Here is a 22,416-nt window from a genome sequence, read left to right as displayed (position 1 = left end):
AAGCTCTCAATATCTTATAATATATGCTTTTTTAAAAATAATTTGTCGCTTACTTAAGCATCGTAAATTTTCTTCTTGAACGGAAAAAAATATTTATTTCTCCTTATATTAAAATATTTATTTTGCTTCTATTGCTTTCTGTACTCTATTAGATTCTCATGTAACATTGTTAAATGTACGAGTCCATATTTCGAGCTGAAAATACACGTTTTATTTGTACGTATTCTCAGACATAAAAATCCATTCCTTTTAACGCCATCAAACGCTCATTCCTCTCCATCGAATTTCCGAGTGGTATTCGTGTATTCCCCATCGGGACTGTCGTAATTTTTTATCGCAGGCGTTTTCACCGGTCCTTTCGCCGTGTGCGGTAAAAGAGCTAGATCCAGCTAAAAAATGTACAAATTTAAATCATGCTGTAACAGATCCTTACGCGAAACTACTTACAATTACGACATAAAAAGGTAATCATATTTAGTTTAATTCCTCGAGTAAATTAAATAATTGATTACTTGTATCGCTTCTTGGTACAAATCTTCCGATTCTGCCCTCAGTTCGTCGAGTGCCTTTTGCTGCGAATATAAGATAGAATCTATCGCCTGAGTGTCAGCTAAATGCTGTTTAGTTCTATATCTGTTCCACTCTTTTTCCAATAAAATTCTGGACTCCGCCTCCTCTTCGGATATCGGTGGAAGCTTTCGCAACCTTTCCCTGAAATCAATTTTCACAGTTAGTGTACCACAAGTATAAGAGCATTACAAAATTAATCATTATATATTTGTCCCGCGTTTAATTTACGTGCAATGCATGTTTTTCTGCGTTTATGAAAAACTTACTGCCTTTCATCTATTAATTTTGACGGCACCTCCATCTCGCTGATTGGTTTCAGCTGCTTAGCTTGCTTCTGCAACCTACGAATTTGCTTCTCTAGCTTCCTCTTTCTTCTTTCCTCTCGCGCCCTAATAATCGCGGGGTCTAGCCTTTTCTTCTTCTTCAACGGTTCTCCTCTGTGGAGTACATTACGCGTTTACAATTGTGCTAAGATGTGCGCACAACAGACGCAAGAAATTTATACAACGACAACTTACAAAAGCACGCTGCTGACCCTGAAGTACAACGGATCGGTGCATGCCGATATGTTTCGTACGCCAGGTATAGCGCGCACCGATAATCTGCAAGGATAAAAACGGTAAGTCAATTTTCACAGGAGTCTTCCTAAAACTTGCCATCCTGACGTACAATTTATAGTCATCTCGCGAGAGACAGCTTTCTTATCAAGAAATTCAATTAAATTATTACGTAAATAATTTATTACGTAATAATTTATTTCAACATGAAATTTAGATTAACACTATTATTTATATAAAATCGTCATAATTACCGCGATAGAGCAGGCAACAAATTCAAGACGTTCATTCTCGGGGGATAACCTTTAAAAGCGCATTGACTTCAGCTTCGATAAAAACATTGCGCTCGCCGTGCGATACGGAGTAGCAGTGTCGCCGTCGCAATATACTCCCTAGTCACAAAAATCCCTGTACGTGCCGCGAAAATACAATTGCGATTAGCGCGCGCGCGCGCGCGCGCGATCAGGTGGTCGTCAAGTGACGTGGGTACTCCACGTGCGCTGTCATGCCTCGGCGTTGCCCGGCAACGGTTTTACATTACATTGAACGCGGATCGCCGCAAGTGTCATACATACACGTGTGTCGATAACTAGGCAGGATTCAGAAGGAAAAGGGCAGCAATTATCGCGATGACAGACGAGGTGCGACCCGAGGTGATAAAGAAAACGCAGGATTTACTCGGGAAATATTTCAAGAAGCCGCCACTAACCGAGAAACTGCTACGCAAGCCGCCGTTTCGCTTCCTCCACGATATTATAACGGCTGTAATTTATCGCTTGTGCATTCAATATATATACATATTTCAGTAACTCCAATATTTCTTTTTGAAAAATTTGTTTAATTTATCTGGAATATATATATGGATTTATACGAGTTTCGTTTGCGTTTAGAACATTGATGTATGAAAATTGATTTCAGATCGTTAGAGAGACTGGTTTCTTAGAAGGATTATTCAGCGAGGAAGAGCTGAATTCTGATAATATAAAGGACAAGGAAGCAAAGCTCGCCTTCTTGACGAAACTTATTGATGTCGTCAGTGAGTATATTTAATTTATTGCACTATCATATCTTATCGCTACATATATTAGTGTCTAAATATATTACGCGACTACTATTTTAGAATTAATCTCGGGTGCTAATTTAACGGTCAGAGCAAGCAAGATCGTCTCTGGTCAGGAGCCGACGAAGACAAATGAACTGCTGCAGGCAATTGGGAAAGCCCTTGATAAGAAAGTAATAAATTTTACTGTTTACAACTAGAAAACGACTTTTAAAGGTAAATTAACAGTGTGTCTGTGTTAGGTCAGCAGCAGGGAGGCAATCGAGCACTACAAAAAGAGTTTAGAGAAGAAAACGAAGGCCGGATCAAAGTCGAGATCCACGACTAAAGAGGAAACTTCGAAAAATGCCGCGTCGAGGCAGACTTCGCAAACGAGGAAATCGTCGGAGAAAGACAAGATCTCGGCGGAGCGAAAGAAAAGGTCATCTAGCACGGGGAAAGTAGCGGGCGAGGCAAAGCGCGACAAGGATGACAGAACCGAAGAGAGCAAAGCAAGAAAAGGGAACGACAGGAAGGAGAACTCGAAGAATATTGAAGTCATAGATATCCCGCCGGCTGAGGTAAAAATTAAGAGAAAAATGTTAATAGCTCATATCGCTTAAATAATGGAATATTTGGAGCAAATACTTATTAAAGAGAATTAAGGTTCTATTTCTTCTTTGTTTAAAATTTAACAAACTACTTGCTGGATTTTATGATTAAAATTAATTTTTCTAATTTTTTTTAAAAGTGTGCTTCAATTAATATGCGAGTACTCACATCTAAAAGGCATGCTTTTCATTGTATTCAGCCAGTTCAGAATAAAGTTCCTACTTCGGCGCAAAGAAGGAGACCTTCTTCGTCCGCCAAAGTGAAGGAGGATGCCACGATTTTACCAGACACTAACGATCTGTCGAAGGAAGAGAAGGTGCAACACAGAAGTGCCACCAGTAAAGGAAGACGCTCGGCACAGGTGAATGGGTCACAGGAGAAAACAGAAAGTATGCCTTTACAGACTAATAACGAAGAGCAGAAGAGACCAGGAACGAGCAGTTACGTCAAAGAGACTAAGGAAAATGGTGTGGAAGACAACGCGCGGCAACAAAGCGTCGAGAGAAGTGATCAACCAATGTCAGAGCCTGGAGGATCTCAAGCAGAAACTGCTGAAATGACGTAATGTTCTACAAGTTCGTTGCTGATAACGAAATGATATCGAGATGCGCTAGTAATATTAAACTTTTGTTTTAGCGGTTTGGAACAATCGAACGCGAGGCCTAAAACATCCCTAAGGCCACCCAGTGCCAGACCGATCAGTGCCAGGCCGGCTGCTCCCAGAATGAGAGCAAAGGCCGAGATAATAGTCAACGAGGAGATACAGTGAGACAATAATTAAACAATAATTAAACAATAATTAACAATTTAACTTACATTACAAGAAGAATTGTTACGTTATAAGTAATTTCAAATTACGACTGCAGAACACCATTGGGAAATATCAGCGTCATCGTGGAGAACTCCGGCTTGAAGGACGACGACGACGACGACGACGCGGAAGACATGGTGGTGATGGAGGCGAAGGGAAGTGGCGGCGATCTCTTGGAGAACGGAGATATCAAGATAGACAATCAGCTAATGCAGGAACATGGGCATCTCGTGGCGCAAATCTTAGAGACTCAGAGGGAGCTGGTCAACACAGACAATGTCGATGTATTGCCGAAGAAAGTTGACATCGTAAGAATTAAAATTTATATTGTTGTTGGTTCTACTTCTTGCGCCGTGATTGCTGCTGCAAATTGTAGCAAAACATTGATTAAATTGTCATTAAGTAAATGCATTTTGACGACAGGCGTGGGAATCAGGCTCGAAACGCGACCGGGAAACAGTGGCTAAGGAAATCGATAAGTTACGCGGAACTATACAGACATTAACGCGCACGACAAATCCTCTCGGAAAATTGTTGGATTACGTACAGGTAACACATATACATTCATACATATCTTACGCTTTAATCGACGTTTCTTTACGAAATTAAATTTGATATCAGGAAGACGTAGAAATGATGCAAAAAGAGCTATTGGATTGGCGAAAACAGTATCGCCAATTAAACGAACAGCTGGAAGCAGAACAAAAGTACGTACGAAAGTATACATAACGAATATATAAAATTAACAATAATTCTTTATTCCGGAAATTAATACGGAAATATTTTCTTTAGAGAAACGCAAGAAATGATAGAACCTATGAAGGAAACATTGAAAGAGATTGATAGCAACATGAAGGTTGAGTTAGATAAGATATGTCAGGTAAAAGCGCAAATTATGAAAAATGATCAAAAAATACGACGATTACTTAATGGTAATTTATAACGTGTTTATATCGCTATGTATTGTAATGTAAATATTTTTATAAGTTATTGAAATATATATAATTATTAATTCACTATTAATTATGTAGCTTAAAAGAAAATTACCTGTACAAACAGAATTTTGAAATTTCTTTATATATATTAGTTATAATTATAACACTTGAGTATATAGTATCTATACAATATTTCTTGTAAATATTATTTATATGTATTAAAATATAGATGGAATTTCTCAAAATCTTGTACCATATAATTTTTGTCTCAAAACTACCTGATCATAAAATGATAAAAGTATAATGAATAAATGTTTGCACACAATTTAATAAAAAAAATCGATTTATTCCCTTGTTAGAAACAATCAATGTCTCTTACAATACCTTAAGCTTACCTCGTTTTATCCTATATATAACTTTATTTTTATTAGAGTTAAATCTTATTAAATTTCATATTTATTCTGTAAATCTGTGACTTCTTCATCAGGTATCCTTTCAGACGTAATACAATATGAGAACATAAGTTTAAGATCTGAAAATATTTAAGCCATTTATTTTTAAATCAATCATTCAAGACATTAGCAGGAGAAAATGTACGCACTGTTATACACACCTTGCTTTTCGGAGCTACTGATAAACATAATAAACGTCCTAAACCTCTTAACATTACTGAGATCCTTTAAATACGAGAATATAGGTTCATTCCGTTTCATAAATTCTGTTTTGAGTGTCGACAAGATACCACTAAAAATATCGCTTTCCATTGAATCTTGAAATATTTTTGACAGACTACCTGGTGGTATTTGCTAAAAGGGAACAAAATTTAAATATATTTATAACTCATACTCTTCGTGTGTAAAAGTTTATTACTTACTTTTAAATATTTGTATCGAAAATCAAATGAGGTAAACTTTTTCCAATTTATTAGAAACTGCACGGCGTTTATCGGAATAGGTGGCATTTCTTTGCAACTTTCGACAAAACTTTCTTTTGGTTTACATATTGCAACGCTTTCCTTTCGTCCTGCGACATTATCAGGTCGTATATATGATAATTCTTGTTTTTGACTTTTACTACATGTTGCTTTGATGTCTTCTTTGAAAAGTTCTTTGAGAGGTTTACTTAAATCAGCCATCTGCACAGGTATCCTTTTCAATGGTTCCTAATTGAAATCAAAATCCAGTTATATTGTTACGCATATAAATTATGAAATGTAGTACAAATCTTACCTTTGAACGTAGATGAGGAGGTTTATCAATAGGTTCCACGATTTCAACATTATCCCTTTCGGGCAGCCAATCTGGAATGCGTCGGTCCTTCTTCGGTTCTGTTGCACTTGTGGTTGTTTCACTTGTTGTTGGTTTTACAGTATTATCTACATTTATGCTGCTCTTTTCATTTTTATCCTCCTTAGCTTCAATTACTTCTTGATATCTCTTTTGGTTATCAGATACCTCGGTTGTACATACATCTATTTTTGACCTAGATGACTAAAGAAAAAAAATATATATACAAATATTAATTTGTATCTCAATAATAATAATAAAAATAATAATAATAATAAATATATACATTTCCAAACTGCTTTTTAACTTGGTTAAGCAAAACTTCAGTTTCCTTGCTGCAGGGTTCCAAATCTGCAATCTTATTTACATCTTCCATTGCCTCTTTGTATTGTTTCAATCCTAATCTGGCCGTCACTCGTCTATGATAAGCCTTCACATAAGTTTGATCTAATTGTATGGCAGATGAGCAGTCTGCTTCTGCCGAATACAAGCTGCAACATAATGACATTTAATAACTGTTACATGTAAATAATAAAAATTAATATGATCCACTTCCTATGTTTCTAAAGACATAAAATTTACTTGTCTTGCTTCAAATGACAAAGCGCACGATTGGCGTAAAAGATGGCGTCATAAGGAAAAATTTGTATTGCTTCGCTGTACGAAGCGATCGCTTTGCCCCATTTCTTCTGTTTCACATAACTGTTGCCCTGCTCCTTGTATTCCATCGCCTTGTTGTGATTCTTCTCCAATTCTTCCTTGGACAGAGGTTCCTCCACAGACTCATCGGACTGTCCTTCATTCTCCAATTCCTTGCATGCCTTGTCCTGTGCAACAAGCAATTTGTTATACGTAAATTTCAAATATTTAGACGAGAAAACACTTGCATAACATAATGCAAGTAACATCACTAACAACGTCAAATTTCTCCCACGATGTATAGTCATGCGATTTTATTCGTTTCGAAGAATTCTTAGACGTTTTGTTTTCTTTTACCGCACATTTTTTCTTATTCTTGCTTCTGACCGGTGGTACAATTTGCTGGAATGTATAACATATCTTACTACTTAATAAGTTAAATGATAAATACAAACTATAAATATGCATTACGTTAGAATATATATAAATATATAATTTATCTTCAAATCAGTCTCCTTCAGAGATCTCCAATCAATAAACTGGTAATATTATCACTTTTAAACATTGAATTTATTCATCATTTAACAAATTATTTATATCACTTTTTTATTTGCGAAAATACCTGTCCGTTGTGTTCACTCAGTATCTCTTGCTCCTTCCGTTTCATTTGCTCTTCCCAATTTTTCATGTCCAGGAATTCGCTCTGCAGATCCTCCGAATTATCCCGTATTTGCTTTTGCATCAATATCGAATTGTCAAGCTCCATGATAAAAAGACATTCACAAAAATAATAATGTCTCGTATCACTCTTCGCTTCGCGAACGCTACGGCAACAATGACAAGGATTTTTGTGCGTTGCCCTACCGGTTGGTGGATTTGTACCTTCAACCTCTCTACGTTATATTGCGCCTTATTTCTTATTACTGTTGTTGTTCCTATCTCGATTCTCAAAGTGTGGAACTCAGAACTGGACGAGACGAAATGCTAGGTTATATTTCGTAGAACCGGCGAACCTCTGTAAACTAGCGACGCACATCCATTTCTCGATAGAGGAACTAAGTATCACATCCATTTTCGATCACGTCGATAAAAGTGCATCAAAAGTAGATGTGGTGCGTGTCACTGCTACATTCATTTACTGTATTTTAAATATGATCTTACAAGTTATTAGTTGTGTATGTATGTACGTACATACATATTGACATACTACACTTCAAAATTTATTTTTGGGAAAGCAGCTTTGAGAAAAATTGTCTTTTCATAACATTTTCTTTAAAAATGTGTAAAGGTACCTTTTCATGCTGACGCTCGACGTTTATTTCTAGCAGAGAGAAACCTGACAAGTAAACCTCGGGGAACGTCAGACGCCAATTTTTTTACAGATGTTTCTTATGTCAAAATATAAAAGAATCTGCCATTAAATTGCTAATATATTAAAATATACTATAGTTTAATATTATTTTAATATTTGATGTTACGTAAGATTTGGATCGATTAAGCGCCGAGAAAACGCGGCCGTCGCGAATAATCGAGCGCGAAAATGTATAGTTTAAAATTATTTTATTAATTAACGTGCGTAAGATAGAGTTCGATTAGGCGCTGAGAAAATGTGGCCGTCGCGAATAATCGAGCGCGAAAACATATTTTAAAATTATTATATTAATTCACGTACATAAGATAGAGATCGATTAAGCGGTCGTTTGAATAAGCGCGAAAAGTTTAACAATTTTATTAATTAATGAAGATGAGACTTAATTCCTGACGCGATTTAAATAATTTTAAATAAGCGGGACGCACAAATGTTTAACCAACAAATGTTAACCAATTAAGGGGCTCAATTCCCGACGCGATTTAAATAAACAGCGGAGAAAGTTTAACAAACACTGACTCAATCGCGGTTTAAATCGCGCTTTTAGACGAAGTCTCACTGTATTTGACTGTATTTGAATATTGTATTGTCATTCCGTTGGTCTATTTAGTTTTGTTATTTAATATTGTAGATTTTCTTTCAATCTTTAATAAGATTGAACGAATTCCCTATAACCCTTTCACGTATTCAAAGCGTCCTTCGTAAACTCCTCCGTGCTTTCGCAGTGCCACCTCCTAATACTAACACGGATACGTTAAATTTATATTTTATTCATTGAAAGAAATATGTGTTAGACACAAATATTTTCTGTTACCTCTAAAAGATATAATCATCACCTACGTTACTCCTCGATACTCTTATACTCTTTTATTTTTGAATTTTAGGGTTTTGAGATAGCGCCATAATATACTTTTCATGATTATTTAAATTGCAGCGATTACAACGTGTGGAAACTGTTATATTTCTATAGGCACCTTCCAAGTTGCTAGCTGAATTATATTAGATAAGATTCAGAAGAATGGAAAAATTATACATATATGTATACTTAACAAGAAATATCTAATCTTCAAATTAAAATAATATAAATAAAGATATAAAAATTAAATGTATTAAAAACACTATTTAAATAATAAAAATAATTTGAATTTTCAAAATATATCACATAATTGACTTAATTAAAGAATGAATAAAGTGTTTACATATTGTAGCTTGAACACTTTACTCAAATAATATTTTAATTTATAATTCTGCAAAGCTTCTCGGGATATACTACAAAAACGCTTCTTATAACAGATGACACATGACAGAATCGTCTGTAGTTTGTAAAACATATCTAAAAGACGCTGTTATGCACTAAATATTTATTTCTTGGATACTTCTTGATTGAGTCTTTTACAGACTCAGTTCGCACTTGGATCGACCGAAATTGCACGAACAGGAAATGCCATCAATTTTTTTCATCTGTTCGAGAAGACAGAGAAACAACGGGACGCGCCCTCGACATCCCTCCTTGCGGGATGCTGCGGCCGTCGCGTCGGGGGGATGACTTCGCATCTTTGCGGACGCGACCGGGCGCGACCGGACGCGGTGGTGCGCGCCGATCCACGGGGGAGCCGTCACCAGCTGAGCTTGACATTCGGCCCTTTTTAGATCTTGGGTACCTGCCATTGGATTACGATCGCGCCCAGCTGCGAAATGTTTAATATCCCGCGCGACCGTGTGACTTAGCCGCGACTAGGTCCCTCCCGATTCACTCGCGGCGACCAGTCCGCCGCCGACGAGCGCCAAGTGCGCACCCGCGACGTGATGCCTCCTCTCTCGGTCCTCCACGGGTCGCGGTCCCCGGCCGTTTCCTCGCGATCCTCGTAACCGATCTACCTGCTAGGCGGAAACTCGCTCCGGCGCAATCTCGATTCCGCGACGTTTCTCGAACCTCGAGGAGGTTTCAGGAGGACTGTTGGAATTTTTTTTTAAACTCTGAATTGCCTGTGCTTGAATAGCGATGGATCTACGGGTCACAAAAGATTTCTAAATTACGAACAGAAACTGAGGAGATACATGTACTCAAAATGCTGATAGTCGCAAAATAATAGAAAAAAATATCTTAATTATTAGATATTATTAATTTTTCAGAATTGATATAAAGTTGCACACATCTGTCATTTTTATATTCATCAGACGTTATGAATTAAAAAAAAGTTTTTAGTGGAAATAACGTAGCATATATTTAGTAACAATTTTATAGTTTTATCATTTTCGGAGACGTGCTAAAAATCGTTGCAAAACAATAAAATCTCCGGAAAAATTGCCGATAGTCTCCATTATTAAATTAATCTCAATGAGCGGGGTAAATATTCAATTTTACTCCGAAGTGTCCCCGTAAACAGAACTACAAGAAATTTAATTGAGAAGTTGTTACAACAAAAAATGCAAAAGAGCAGTGATGTCAATATTTATCGCGACCGCTGACGAAGGCTGCAGATTGATCCTTCAAATCAACTCGCTACTCAGACCACACTTAATTTCATAAATATCACCTAGGCAGAAGAGACCGTCGACTTGTGTATCGATCAAGTTCTCTGTGATTCAACGCGGAAACAGCCCGGTGACTGTATAAGTATTCGTCAGCGTGTGCGCGAGTGAAAAATGATCTTGCGCGAGGAGGAAGATAACAAGTGCGCTAGTTATGATTGACAAAGTATGTTATACGGTGAGTCGACAGTCTGTCATGTAAATCTTTTTTTCTCAATGTATTTCGCACGTCAAGAAAAAAGAGTTTCACGGAGACATTAGGGAGCGGCTTCATCCCAAAAGTTACACAAAGTGTTAGGATGAGAATAAATCATAGATCTTGAATGCGAATTTACGCGAACATCGAAGAGAACGGAAATTTGTTTATTGATAATTTATGTGCCGCTTCCGCGGAGCTATAAATATTTATGAGGCTGTTTTCTTTGCGCATTTATTATCCGCCTGTCAACTTGACACGTGATGTCTGCATTTCACAGTCGCAAGCTACATACAAACGAATGCAATTCATTCATTAATTAATATAGTTACGTCATTACAGAACATTGTTAAAAATAATTCTAATTATGTTCAAAAAGTCAGTCTAAAAATAAGTTTTTTTTATATTATTAACTATACACGGTCTGTCTCAAAAGTAATGAGACTAATTCTGGAAAAACCGTTTTATTGAAAATACACTTAATATTTTTTAAAGTAGGATTCTTGAGTATCAATACAGCGGTTCTAGCGTTGCTGTCACTTTTCGTAGCAGCGCAGGAAGTTTTGACCGGACATGCTTTCCAGAGCATTTCTCACGGCTGTTTGAACCTTTTTAATCGTTCCAAAACGGTGAGAACGTTGAGACAATTAAAAAAGTCCAAGCAGCCACGACGAGTGCTCTGGAAGGCATATCCGGTCAAGACTTCCTGCGCTGCTACGAAGAGTGGCATCAATGCTGGAACCGCTGTATTGGCGTTCAAGGATCCTACTTTAAAAAATATTAAGTGTATTTTCAATAAAACGGTTTTTACAGAATTAGTCTCATTACTTTTGAGACAGATCATGTAAGTAATCTTTCTTTGTATTATTAGATACTGTTCAAAAGTATTATTTTATTACAATATAAAACTTTTGATATTTTATATAATATATAATATATAATATATAATATATATGTAACATGGTAGCATTTATAACTGATAATTTATGTGATCATTAAAAGCGAACCTAGACACAACCTTGGCCAATATTCAAAATTCTATTTTACCTAGCTGCGAGCTGCTGAGACTAAATAATTAAATTAAATTAAATTTTTAATTACCTTAAACATTTGTTTAGTTATATTTAACTTTGCGAAAAGTGTGTCTGAAATTTGAAAAACAATTTCAGTGCAAATATATCGACATGCAATTTAATTTTTAACAGAGCTTTAATAACACATATTATAATTTTAGATTATTCGATTACTTTAGATATAATTAGTATTTTATGCTATAATTTTTTCAATTTAAAATTGTATGAATAAAAATCTGACTTTTCGAATTTCTATTTTCTTGTTTAAACCGAATATATTTCTGTGACACGATTAAAAAGAGTAATTTATTAAGTTTCTTATTTACAATAATATTTGTATGTGAATTTCATATTGGTTGTTTTAAGAATTTTTTCTGCAAAAACATGATTGTATAAAAAAAATAAAAAGATATTTATTTTTAATAATTTCTTCTTAGATGACTCTCATATATAAGAGATATTAATTCCGTCTCTCTAATAAAATGTCGTACTGAACACAATAAACCTTATATCTGAATTGAATTTGTGGTGGCGCTTTTCCTACAAAAAAAATACTAAATTCCGCATTTCGTCAAAGGCCGCGATTCTCGTCGCGTGTATTTTCGGTAAGGTCGCGCGGAAATACAGTGCGACGGTCAGACGATCCGTCAGACACGACGACGACGTTGTCGCACACGCGTGTTATTAACGGCGTCATCGCGATCGCGATAACTATGCGGCACGAGCGATGAATAAGGATGAAGCCACTACATCTGGGAGGTATTTATTTCGGACACGGTAATGAATCCATACGAATCATCTCGCATACGTATTTTATACAATAACCGTCACACCGGAGATGCCGTACGCGCTGATGAAGACAGCGATTTCGGGCGAGATGTGAACGAAAAATATGTAATACGCTTTTGTATTCAAAATCGTCTGTAGTGAACCATCAAGTTATTATGCAGAGTGTTCCTAGATCCGTCACGTTATTTTGTCAGCTGCAGATTTGATCAAGCAAGAAAAGTAATCATTCACTACCTCACATTGTCAAATTCTTGTACTTTTTATTTATATCGATTTACATTTATTAAAAGTTTATAATTGTTTCTGTAATAGCTGAAATAATAGCTAAAATTCCAGATCTAACGTAGTATGTAAGTATATTTGACAATTTTAATACTTTCAGGCTTATTTAATTGTAAGTGTGAAACGTATAAATCTTGAAAACGCAACGTCTCGAACTAGCTAGACAAATCTAAAAACAGATTATCTACTTAAGTAAATACAATCACAAATAATTTTTAAGATCGCAGTTACAGTATGACATTCATGCTAAAAAATCTCCTTAAAAAAACAGAATTTTTTTTCATGTAGCTACTTAAAGTATTCCTTTCTCTCTCTCTCTCTCTCTTTGTAACGTGAAAAAGAAAAAAATAATGATAAAATTTGCAGAAAGAATAGACGGATCTCTTACAAACTTGAAACCAGAAGTCAAATAATAACAAGTAAAGTGCCAAGCACTTCTGGCCGCGCCTCGAGATGCATCCGAGAGGTGTCGATCGACAAAGTGCACACTAAAGTGCGGCGGCAAAGGTCGCGCGCCCGGAAATCTCGTGCAAATAGTGTGTTTACCCAGACACACTTTGCGGTTACTTCAACGTCCAAAGTTATATTTACCACCGCATTACTGGCGCGATTCCCGAGAGACATTACAACTAGACATTATTTACGATGAGTTTCCGTGAGGGAGACACAGAAAAAAAAAGGGATGCAACCACGTCGCGCCGGTATTCTCGGGCTCGCGGTTTGGCAATGACGTTTCGCTTGTGACGCGTGCAACCGTTTTTAACGTCATATCTCGGTGGAATCCGAAATTCTGTCGCGCTCATAACTATGACGAAATATGCGTCAATAAAATGCCGAGAATGATACGAATTCTCAAGTTTATAGTCATAGCGAAATATATAATTTAAGCAATCGATAAGAATGGAAAAGACTCGAATAGTGGAAGATAAAAATAGAAAAAGAGATAGACTCTTTTCTGGACGGAATTAAATTTTAACACAAATATAAATCACATATCTTTTTATGAATAATTTAATTAAAGCTACGATCGTTTTTATTTCGAATATGGTTTTTATTTGATATATTAATTGTTTTTATTTCGATCGCAATATTTGAAATTGTATATTTGCCATATTTGCTGATAGAGGATGTTTTGATTATTTAAATATTTATCAAATTAGAAATCTTATAAAAGATTTTATCGATTGTCGAAACTTATCTCTTCGTTGAGTCTCCTCTACCGCAAATTACGGCGACTCCGATTATTTGCACAGCGTAGAAATATAGACGGATCGGACGAATCTAGGCCTAGATCATTCCATTTTTAGTCAGCACTTTAAAACACTTTCGCATTCCGTTCGGATATTTCTGGCGAATGATGCGATCACGCGTGCTGCGACGTGTCATCACGACGACTTTGCATCGCGGGACGATCCTCGGGCGCGGATCGCCATTTCTCTTGAGTGCATCTCTCTCGATCGGATCGCTCTGTTCGGGAAGTTTGGCGCTGCGAACGATCGTAAACTGGCTCTTAACTCTATGACAAAATTAAAACCGAAAGCGACGCGCACAATGTCTTCGCGAAAAATTGTGAAATTGCGTTTTACGATGAGACAAATTGTCCACTGCCGCAAGCTGCGACCAGAAAATGAATCTCGTTGCATTTCACAGGACATAAAAGTGCTGAAATAAGTTTAACTATTGACAAAACTGTTGATGTTTACGTATTAGACGTCGCAAATAGCGACATATTCGCACAGCAATAATAATAATTTATCTTTCGTGTAATTATATGCACCAGTTTTTAAAAATTTCTTCTAGTTCTTTTATTTGATGTTATTATGATTTAAAAAATAATCGAATCGTTGTTCGGCATATGATAGTAAAATTAGAAATATAGAATCATAAAAAAAAGTGATTAAACACTGTATTAATGGCCAAGAGAAAAATCATTCTTCATGACAGTTATTTCGCGATAGCTCGAAATAGATTGTATCTATATCCTGCACCAGAATACGAGCCCATTCGATGCAATAGTCCACCTTAAAATAGAGATTGCATAGGAGAAACACGAAAAATAAAATTCTCAAATATTTGTGTATTGAAACGAGACCTTGCGGCTTTCCCATTGTCTATTATTTCGCTCTATAAATTAATTTAGAACTAATTATTATTAACCAACAACGAGTTAATTCATTAATCTATTATTAAAGTAAATGCACACTTGGATATCGCGAGAGAAGCTGTACACAACGTAGTCTCCTGGAATATTCCAACAATTTCAACAATGAACACAAGTTTTGCAACGCGGTTTGCAACTGCAGTATAATTTCCCTCTCAGGTTCGACAGACGAAAACCTCTGGAAGTATGAGTAACAACGTGCTCGCGAGCGCGTCGTTCTCGAGAAGAATCTGGCACGGTGCACCTGAATGGATAAAAGATGACGGTCTCTTATCAGTACGAGGTCGCCAGTTCCACCAGCGGTGGATTCACCAGGCTCCTGCTTATGTGGCGCGGTTCCCTCTACAAGCTCATCTACAGGGAACTGCTGCTCTTTCTGATTCTCTTCGGTGTCTTGTCCGCGCTCTATCGTCACGTCTTCACTACCGCGCAAAAAAGGTGAACATTTCAACATTTTAAAATTCTAAATATATAATACATACATTAAATAAATCTGGATATATATTTTTATACATATATGAGATAAATTAATCTGATAGCATTAATTTCCTCTATTAAAAGTATTAAACGCAAATATATGATGACAAATGATTAAATTTCTTCTAATGTTTGTTTACATATGTTTGTCCATTCTCTATTCTTCTATTTATTTTAACTTGATTAATTTTTTCTTATTAGCTATTGGAGGTTGCTTAATATATAACGTGTTACAGGGAATTCGAGCAAGTTGTCATTTACTGCGACACCTTGATCAAACTGATCCCGCTGAGCTTCGTGCTTGGATTTTATGTGTCCTACGTGGCGCAGAGATGGTGGAAGCAATACACAGCGATACCGTGGCCCGACAAGTGAGTTCGGATGCAATTATCAAGCAGGATATCCTGAATTTTTTGGTAAATTTGAAATTTCTAAATTTCTAATGGCAGTAGAAGGTAATATTTTTTCTTTTTTGGATAAAGTTTGGAAAATGATATCAAGAGCTAATTGTCAAAAATAAAAAGTGAATAATTCTTTTTTCATTTTATAAACTTTTTCGTAATTTCCCTATTCTTTTTCTCTTTTCGCAGGGTGATGCATCTCGTGGCGCTCTACGTCACCGGAAACGACGATTACAGTCGGATGCTGCGCAGGGCCCTGATGCGTTATCTAAACCTCTCTCTGATACTCGTGCTACGTTCCATAAGCTCGGCGGTGAAGAGACGATTTCCCACTCTCGATCACGTCGTTGATTCCGGTAAATTGCAGTACCGGGACTGCTACCGTCGTCTTGGTGGCAATTAAAAATTAACGAGTTGTTGCAGGCTTCATGACCACGCTGGAGCTCCAGTTGTACCAGGCGGTGCCGAGTGTCGAGTTTAACACCTATTGGATACCGTGCACATGGTTCATTAATCTCCTCAAGGAGGCACGCAAGAACCACCGGATATCCGACGCGCAAGGTTTAAAGCTAATAATGGAGGTGCGAATGAACTCCACGTGTTCTTCTCTCCTCGCTCGTTGTTTATAATTTGACGAAAATTTTCGTCATTGTAAAACAAAAAAAAAGTTACTTTTTTCCTCTAGCTATTTGAAATTATTTTATATAATCGATAAAAATATAACGCTTTTTTAAAACAAAAGAAATTAAAATCATCTAAAATTGCTTGCTTTATTATTTCTTAAAATTCATAACAAAAAAATAGAAAATAATTATTTAAATTATCATATTCTTTAGAAGACATAATTATTCGTATTAAGTATATAATCTGCGATTTTCTGTTCTTTCGTTGTTCGTGAAGCACTATATGCATGATACGATATGATTGTATACTGGCCTAGTTTACACCGAGCATTAATTGATACGCGTACTAACTAGTAACTTTCTATTAAATTTTCTTAATTTCGACGATGCATATAAACTTATACATGATATATGTATTTAATTAATCATATTAATGCATATAGTGTATCAGTTTAGTACATCATTTTTTAAATGCATTGTAGAAATTAAGATAATTTAATAGAAACTTTCTAGTTAGTACGCGTATTAAATGCTCGATGTAAACTAGGCTACTGGTACCCACAAAAAAGAAAATCAATCGGTTAAAGAAACGGTTAGATTTTATGGTCTAGCTAGCGTGACAACGAGTCGGTATATGTGGGTATACAGCCGATTCGAAATGCGTCGTAAACCGTGTCGCAGTCTATCAACTATACATTTTTATTTTCCGCGATTAGGCACGCGTGTCTCAAACGCATTATGCGCTCGCACGGATATCTCGGGATTGCTGGAGATAATTTCTTTTCTTCACAAGTAATTAAAAAACATACAAAGAATTAATTAGCGAATAGAATATGTAAGCAAATATAAAAAAAAGAAGATGCACATACATATTTTTTATTTTGTTTTTACAGCCTATTATATCTAATATCTGAGCACTCATTTTGATACTTATATATATCGCAATTAATTAAATCTTCCAGAAATATGATAAAGATGCTAACGAAGATAATTAATCGGTAAGACCTCTCTCGTGCAAAGTTAATCTGATTTGTAGGAATTCAATGAGTTTCGGACGAAGTGCGGTCTCTTGTGGAGCTACGACTGGGTGTCGATCCCTTTGGTGTACACCCAAGTGGTGACACTCGCCACTTACAGTTTCTTCGCGGTCGCCATAATCGGCCGACAATACATCGAGGGCGTCGAGAAGCAGTTTCAATTGAAGATAGACAAATACGTGCCCATTTTCACGATTCTGCAGTTCTTCTTCTTTATGGGACTGTTGAAGGTAGCCGAACAGCTGATAAATCCTTTCGGCGACGACGATGAGGATTTCGAGCTGAATTGGCTGATCGATCGTCACGCCAAGGTAGGGGACCGCGATTATATATAGCACTTGTTTAGAAAAATTTAGGAATACGGAAATATCGCGTTCACATATATACTTATGCGCGTATATTATAGGTATCGTATCTCGGAGTGGACACGCTAATGAACCGCTGTCCGCCGCTCGTCAAGGATATCTACTACGACTCCGAAAACGTGAGCCTGCCGTATACGGAAGCGGCCGCGGCGTACAAGAAGAAGACTTATCGCGGTAGCGTGGCGAACATGATGTTAGTATCACGTACATGCGTACTTCATCGCAATATGTTACTATTAGTATTATATATATTCATTTCGAGCCAGAACGGATTAGAGTTTATATCTAATTTGTACAAGCCTATTTTAATTGCAAAATATTGTTTCTAAAAATCTCGCGAGTTCTAAATATTCGGAGAGTCCCGTAAGATCCATGAAAACCTTGAAACGGATTTTGAATCATTGTCATAGAATGATTCTATGACAAATTATTGATTTTCCTTGGTCTTTTCAGGGTACCCGAGGAGAAACAGATGATGTTCTTGCCCGGAATTTTGGAGGAAGACGAGGAATGTACGACAATTCTGACGCCTCGCACTTCCACCGCCAGTTTGGCGAACCCGAACGATAGTCCGGTGAACGAAAGGCGGTAAGATTGTAATTGAAGGGCATATTAATGTGTTATATCTCAATTCTTATGAATTAAAATTAGATATGTAAATAAACTATTATAGTTTTAACGATAAAGAGTTACAGCTAGAATCTCGAGCTGTATCTTTTGATATGTTTTTATTTTTTTTATCAAATTATAAATAACGTTTAAATATTTCAAATAAAAAAGTTACATAAAATTATGTAAATTAAAAAGTTAAAATTAGATAAGTTACGGCTTTTTTTCATAGAGAAATTAGCATTTGCATATGCATGCTCAAGATATATATTTTATAGTTTCTCTTCATCGTTGTTTCATTATCAAGGCAAGCTTCGAGGAACTCTATTAAGTTAGACTCGTTTGTTTCAGCCAGATCAGCGGGTCCCCTTCAACACCTGCGAAGATGGCTCGCAATTGTTCCGAAACGGTTGTGCAGCTGGATGGTCAAGAGCAACCGCCGGCTGAAACGGAGCACCGACGGGTAATAGTCGAGGCCGTCCGGAAGTTCTCCTCGTTGGCGAGGAGCTCGGCGTCTCGCGTTCTGACAAAATCGCCCAGGCCGGTGTTGCGCCCCTGGCCGAGCGCGGCGAACATTTCGCGCCCCGTTCAGGTAGCGTCGATTCCGACGCCGATTCCCTCGTCGGCAAGTATCGTTGAAACCGCGGATCCCTGGAGGAAGGATTCGTTCAAGAGTCTACATCGTCGGCCCTCCGTCGAGGATTCCGACGGACGACCCAGCGTCTCGTCGCAGGGCGAGAAGAATCAGGAAGGCGTCGTGAACTCGGCGTTCGCCGAGGAGAAGGTGGATAACATATCGGACATTTGCGACTGCGACGACATTGAGGAAGATGACGACGATGGCCCTTCGTACCGGTCTCGATGCAGGCAGACCTCCTGTCAGCAATCATCGACTCCAGAGATGATCGATATGTCCGTGATCGGCGGCGAACCAAGTCATTCGAGCGTCAAGAGTTCTCCGAAGTACCTGGTGACCAGGCGAGATCGGTCGAGCAGCGATTCCAGGAAGAACAGGGGTATCCACTGGCGACCGAGGCTGTCCGGCAAACCATTGAAGTTCCGCAGAAGAACCACCGACAGCATACCCACGGTGGGCGAGATCTTGAGTCAGACCTGGAGCTCGCCGAACCTGAGAGACTTGGAGGAACAGGCGAAGACTGTGCAAAGTGTCAAATTTGATACTTCTTGTAAGCAGGAAGAAGATTCTAAATTATAATGTAATATTTCAAAGACAATGATTTTTATATCTAAACAGAGGTGTAAACTTGTAACAATTTTGAAGAAAATTTGCTAATGAGATTCTTTTGCAAAATAAATTATGTTTCTGTTGAATTATTTTTAATTACAATATTTGTTCAAAAAGTTATTTGAGGTGATAGTAGGTAACAGATAGCGATATTTTTCGATGATTACCAGAGACCATTAGAGCGATATAAAAAAAATATTCTGTCTATTGATTTTAACTTAATTATAACTGTGAGCAAGTATCAATGCTTATTTATAATATTTATGTAAATATTGTAAATATTATATAGCATAAAATATGTATCATCTATAGAAATAAATTAATTATATAATTATGTATTATTTTTAGAATAATTTTATTTGTGATGAAAACAAAATTTTAATATTTGTATTTATCGATATTTTATTCAGCGTTGACAAAATAATTAAGCATTGTTGATATTTATATTTTGCATGAGATGAGAGATAAACCGGTCCAGTTATTTCTTACATTTACAATATATGTGAGTAAGCATTTATCTGGAAAGTTAGTTTCACGTAAATGCAATTTATACAAGGTGTTCCAATTAAAACGGTGATTACACCCTGTAATCATATATAATACTAAAATACGTAAAAAAGTTTTCAATTTTGTAATCAACATATTAAGAGAAATGCCATATTAAACATCAACATCCTGCTGCCATTTTCTAAAAATCAGTTACTAAAGTTTTCCGCTCATTTTAGGAAACGACGGCAAATAGCCTTACAAAATGTGCAATAAAATGTGTGTATTGAATATAATTCTCAACATAAACTATCATGGATGAATAAAATTCTTAAAATAAATCATCAACGTTATGATCGGTTTAAGGCAAATCGGTTTAAGATTAATTCTCTATTGGGTGATTCGTTTGGAAGGAATTCATTTATACTAAACGTGACGCTTTATCACATGATAGTTAGATGCGTTCTATTCGGAGCATATTCGGGACTTACACATTGTTTACAATTAGATACAATTTCATACGAACTGACATATGTACTTTCACTCATATCTAACTTTTTAATATATTTTTTAATCTGTATAAAAAAATAACTATGAACCACCTCATGTAATTTAATATATTATCCAGAAGTAACTGTGAGTTTACAGATGTTAAAATTAATCTTGTTAATACTTTATCTTAACATTTTTAATTTTAATATTCTATTTTAAAAATTTGATCAATTAATTTTAATACTTTATCAATTTTTTACTTATGATATTCAAAAATCAAGATATTCAGAAATCAATCGATTGATACGAATTGCTTATAAGTGTATTAAATATGAAAGAAGAAAGACAGTATATTTTAAAGTCCTCGCTCATCCCCCAGAAGTACATCTATTTATGCAATGATATCGTCCTTAAAAAATCGTCGACGAATGAGAACACGGTGAAATAGATCTGTTCTCTTTAGCTGCAGTACGTTATATATATATACATGTATATATATATACATAGATATGTGTGTGTATATACATATTTAAAATATATTTTTTCTTTCTGCATTCAACAATAAGACGAGATAAGTGTTATAAGAAAGTATTAGAGATTAAAAGAGGATAGATAAAAACTTTTAGAAAAAAAATACAGGGATACACAGCTGAAGAGAACGGACTTGATGAATTGAAGGCGGAATAGAAGCTAACGAGAAAACGGAAAATTGTATTCACTCGGTTTATGTAGATGACGATGAATGCCAAAAGCTTGGAAGATCTTGTTTTTAAATCCGGATTTGTTAGGACTAGCGTCAGGTTGATGCTGGCCACTGCTCACCGTTGATTGTACTTCATGTAGTGCCTTTTGCACCAATGATAGCGGATTGTTCGCCTGCGTTCAATTGCGTTCGTATGCGTGCGTGTGCGGTCGCCAATGAGATTCGGCCAGAATTCGGTTAGATCAGGTTATGCCGGATGTGACGGACGACGGGATGAAACTAAAAAAAACAACAAAAGAAAGAAGAAATTGATAGTAGACGGCTAATAAGTCTGTGTCGGCTACTGCATAGCATACGACTAATTTATACGTCGAAATGACAAACGGGAGAAAAGCAGACTTACCTCTTCGTGATTTTGTTCATGTTCGCTATTCGCCAGGCTGAATCGCGAGGCACGTCTGGTAGAGCTCTTCTCGTCGCCCAGCAGCGTCTGTACCACAGGTGGGACAGATTTCCTCACTAGCTCTAATGCCTGTAAAATAAAAACAAATGGTTATTCTATGGATACATTTTTCGTAACTAATTCAATCAAATTCAATCAATTTCTGTATTACTTTTGCATATATTATTATTACATATATGTCTATATACTTTTATTGCATATATGTATATGTTATTAATTTTAATTGTTTATATATATTTTTTTAATTTGCAAGTTTATATAATTTTAATACTTGATAATCTAAATATTTAAAATTAACATATTGATTGCCAATGTCTTAAACTATAGATTCATTCTAAATCTAATAAAGAAGTTTTAATCACAAGCTTTTTATTTTATAATTATTAATTGTTATAATATTGTTTATGAATAGATTATACATGTATAATTTGAAGAAAGAAATTTTATCCGGCCATCAAGAATCAAGAATTTTTGTTCGGCCATGTGCATAATATGTGTGTCATTATTACACATGATAGTTAACACTACGTTAATTTAAATTAAATTTAGAATTAAAATAAAAATTATACAAAAAAGAATTTTTTAACGCAGATGAAAAAATAAACATTGTGTGTAACTTTGCAATGTGTAAGGATAATGTAAGATTTCAAAACAGTGCTAAAA

General features: G+C 36.1%; 4 protein-coding genes across 6 annotated transcripts; 2 read left to right on the top strand and 2 right to left on the bottom strand.

Annotated features, from left to right (window-relative positions):
* Positions 1-188: 188 nt before the first annotated feature.
* LOC105449607 (39S ribosomal protein L40, mitochondrial) lies at positions 189-1,510 on the bottom strand. The gene is made up of 5 exons (XM_011688893.1): positions 1,382-1,510; positions 1,089-1,172; positions 837-1,007; positions 513-711; positions 189-389 (listed from the first exon to the last, which is right to left on the bottom strand). Exons 1-5 carry the CDS (start codon positions 1,414-1,416, stop codon positions 267-269), a joined length of 612 nt encoding a protein of 203 aa, XP_011687195.1. The 5' UTR covers positions 1,417-1,510; the 3' UTR covers positions 189-266.
* Positions 1,511-1,642: 132 nt separating this feature from the next.
* On the top strand, positions 1,643-4,622 carry LOC105449603 (TRAF3-interacting protein 1). Its single transcript, XM_011688888.1, has 10 exons — positions 1,643-1,891; positions 2,046-2,163; positions 2,248-2,360; positions 2,430-2,747; positions 2,978-3,339; positions 3,415-3,543; positions 3,645-3,897; positions 4,013-4,138; positions 4,211-4,296; positions 4,382-4,622. The coding sequence occupies exons 1-10, from the start codon at positions 1,757-1,759 to the stop codon at positions 4,530-4,532; spliced, it is 1,791 nt and encodes a 596-aa protein (XP_011687190.1). The 5' UTR covers positions 1,643-1,756; the 3' UTR covers positions 4,533-4,622.
* Positions 4,623-4,849: 227 nt separating this feature from the next.
* On the bottom strand, positions 4,850-7,454 carry LOC105449602 (RNA polymerase II-associated protein 3). Of its 2 annotated transcripts, XM_011688886.1 has the most exons (8): positions 7,072-7,453; positions 6,726-6,851; positions 6,393-6,637; positions 6,097-6,301; positions 5,754-6,014; positions 5,399-5,686; positions 5,138-5,330; positions 4,850-5,056 (listed from the first exon to the last, which is right to left on the bottom strand). In XM_011688886.1, the coding sequence occupies exons 1-8, from the start codon at positions 7,213-7,215 to the stop codon at positions 4,968-4,970; spliced, it is 1,551 nt and encodes a 516-aa protein (XP_011687188.1). In that variant the 5' UTR covers positions 7,216-7,453; the 3' UTR covers positions 4,850-4,967. The 2 variants fall into 2 exon arrangements, with proteins under 2 accessions (XP_011687188.1, XP_011687189.1); XM_011688887.1 differs by lacking the exon at positions 6,726-6,851 and having other exon boundaries at positions 7,072-7,454.
* Positions 7,455-12,292: 4,838 nt separating this feature from the next.
* Positions 12,293-19,695, top strand: LOC105449601 (bestrophin-4-like). Of its 2 annotated transcripts, none has more exons than XM_011688884.1 (9): positions 12,293-12,378; positions 15,011-15,289; positions 15,565-15,699; positions 15,919-16,085; positions 16,153-16,310; positions 17,389-17,700; positions 17,796-17,947; positions 18,208-18,342; positions 18,715-19,695. In XM_011688884.1, exons 2-9 carry the CDS (start codon positions 15,111-15,113, stop codon positions 19,577-19,579), a joined length of 2,103 nt encoding a protein of 700 aa, XP_011687186.1. In that variant the 5' UTR covers positions 12,293-12,378; positions 15,011-15,110; the 3' UTR covers positions 19,580-19,695. The 2 variants fall into 2 exon arrangements, with proteins under 2 accessions (XP_011687186.1, XP_011687187.1); XM_011688885.1 differs by lacking the exon at positions 12,293-12,378 and adding an exon at positions 14,057-14,188.
* The last annotated feature ends 2,721 nt before the right edge of the window (positions 19,696-22,416 follow it).

The sequence above is a fragment of the Wasmannia auropunctata genome, unplaced genomic scaffold, assembly GCF_000956235.1.
Source record: "Wasmannia auropunctata unplaced genomic scaffold, wasmannia.A_1.0 LD336074.1, whole genome shotgun sequence".
NCBI classification, from domain to species: Eukaryota; Metazoa; Arthropoda; class Insecta; order Hymenoptera; family Formicidae; genus Wasmannia; species Wasmannia auropunctata.
Note: the sequence above shows the minus strand (reverse complement) of the source record. Positions and strands in the feature narration are given on the sequence as shown.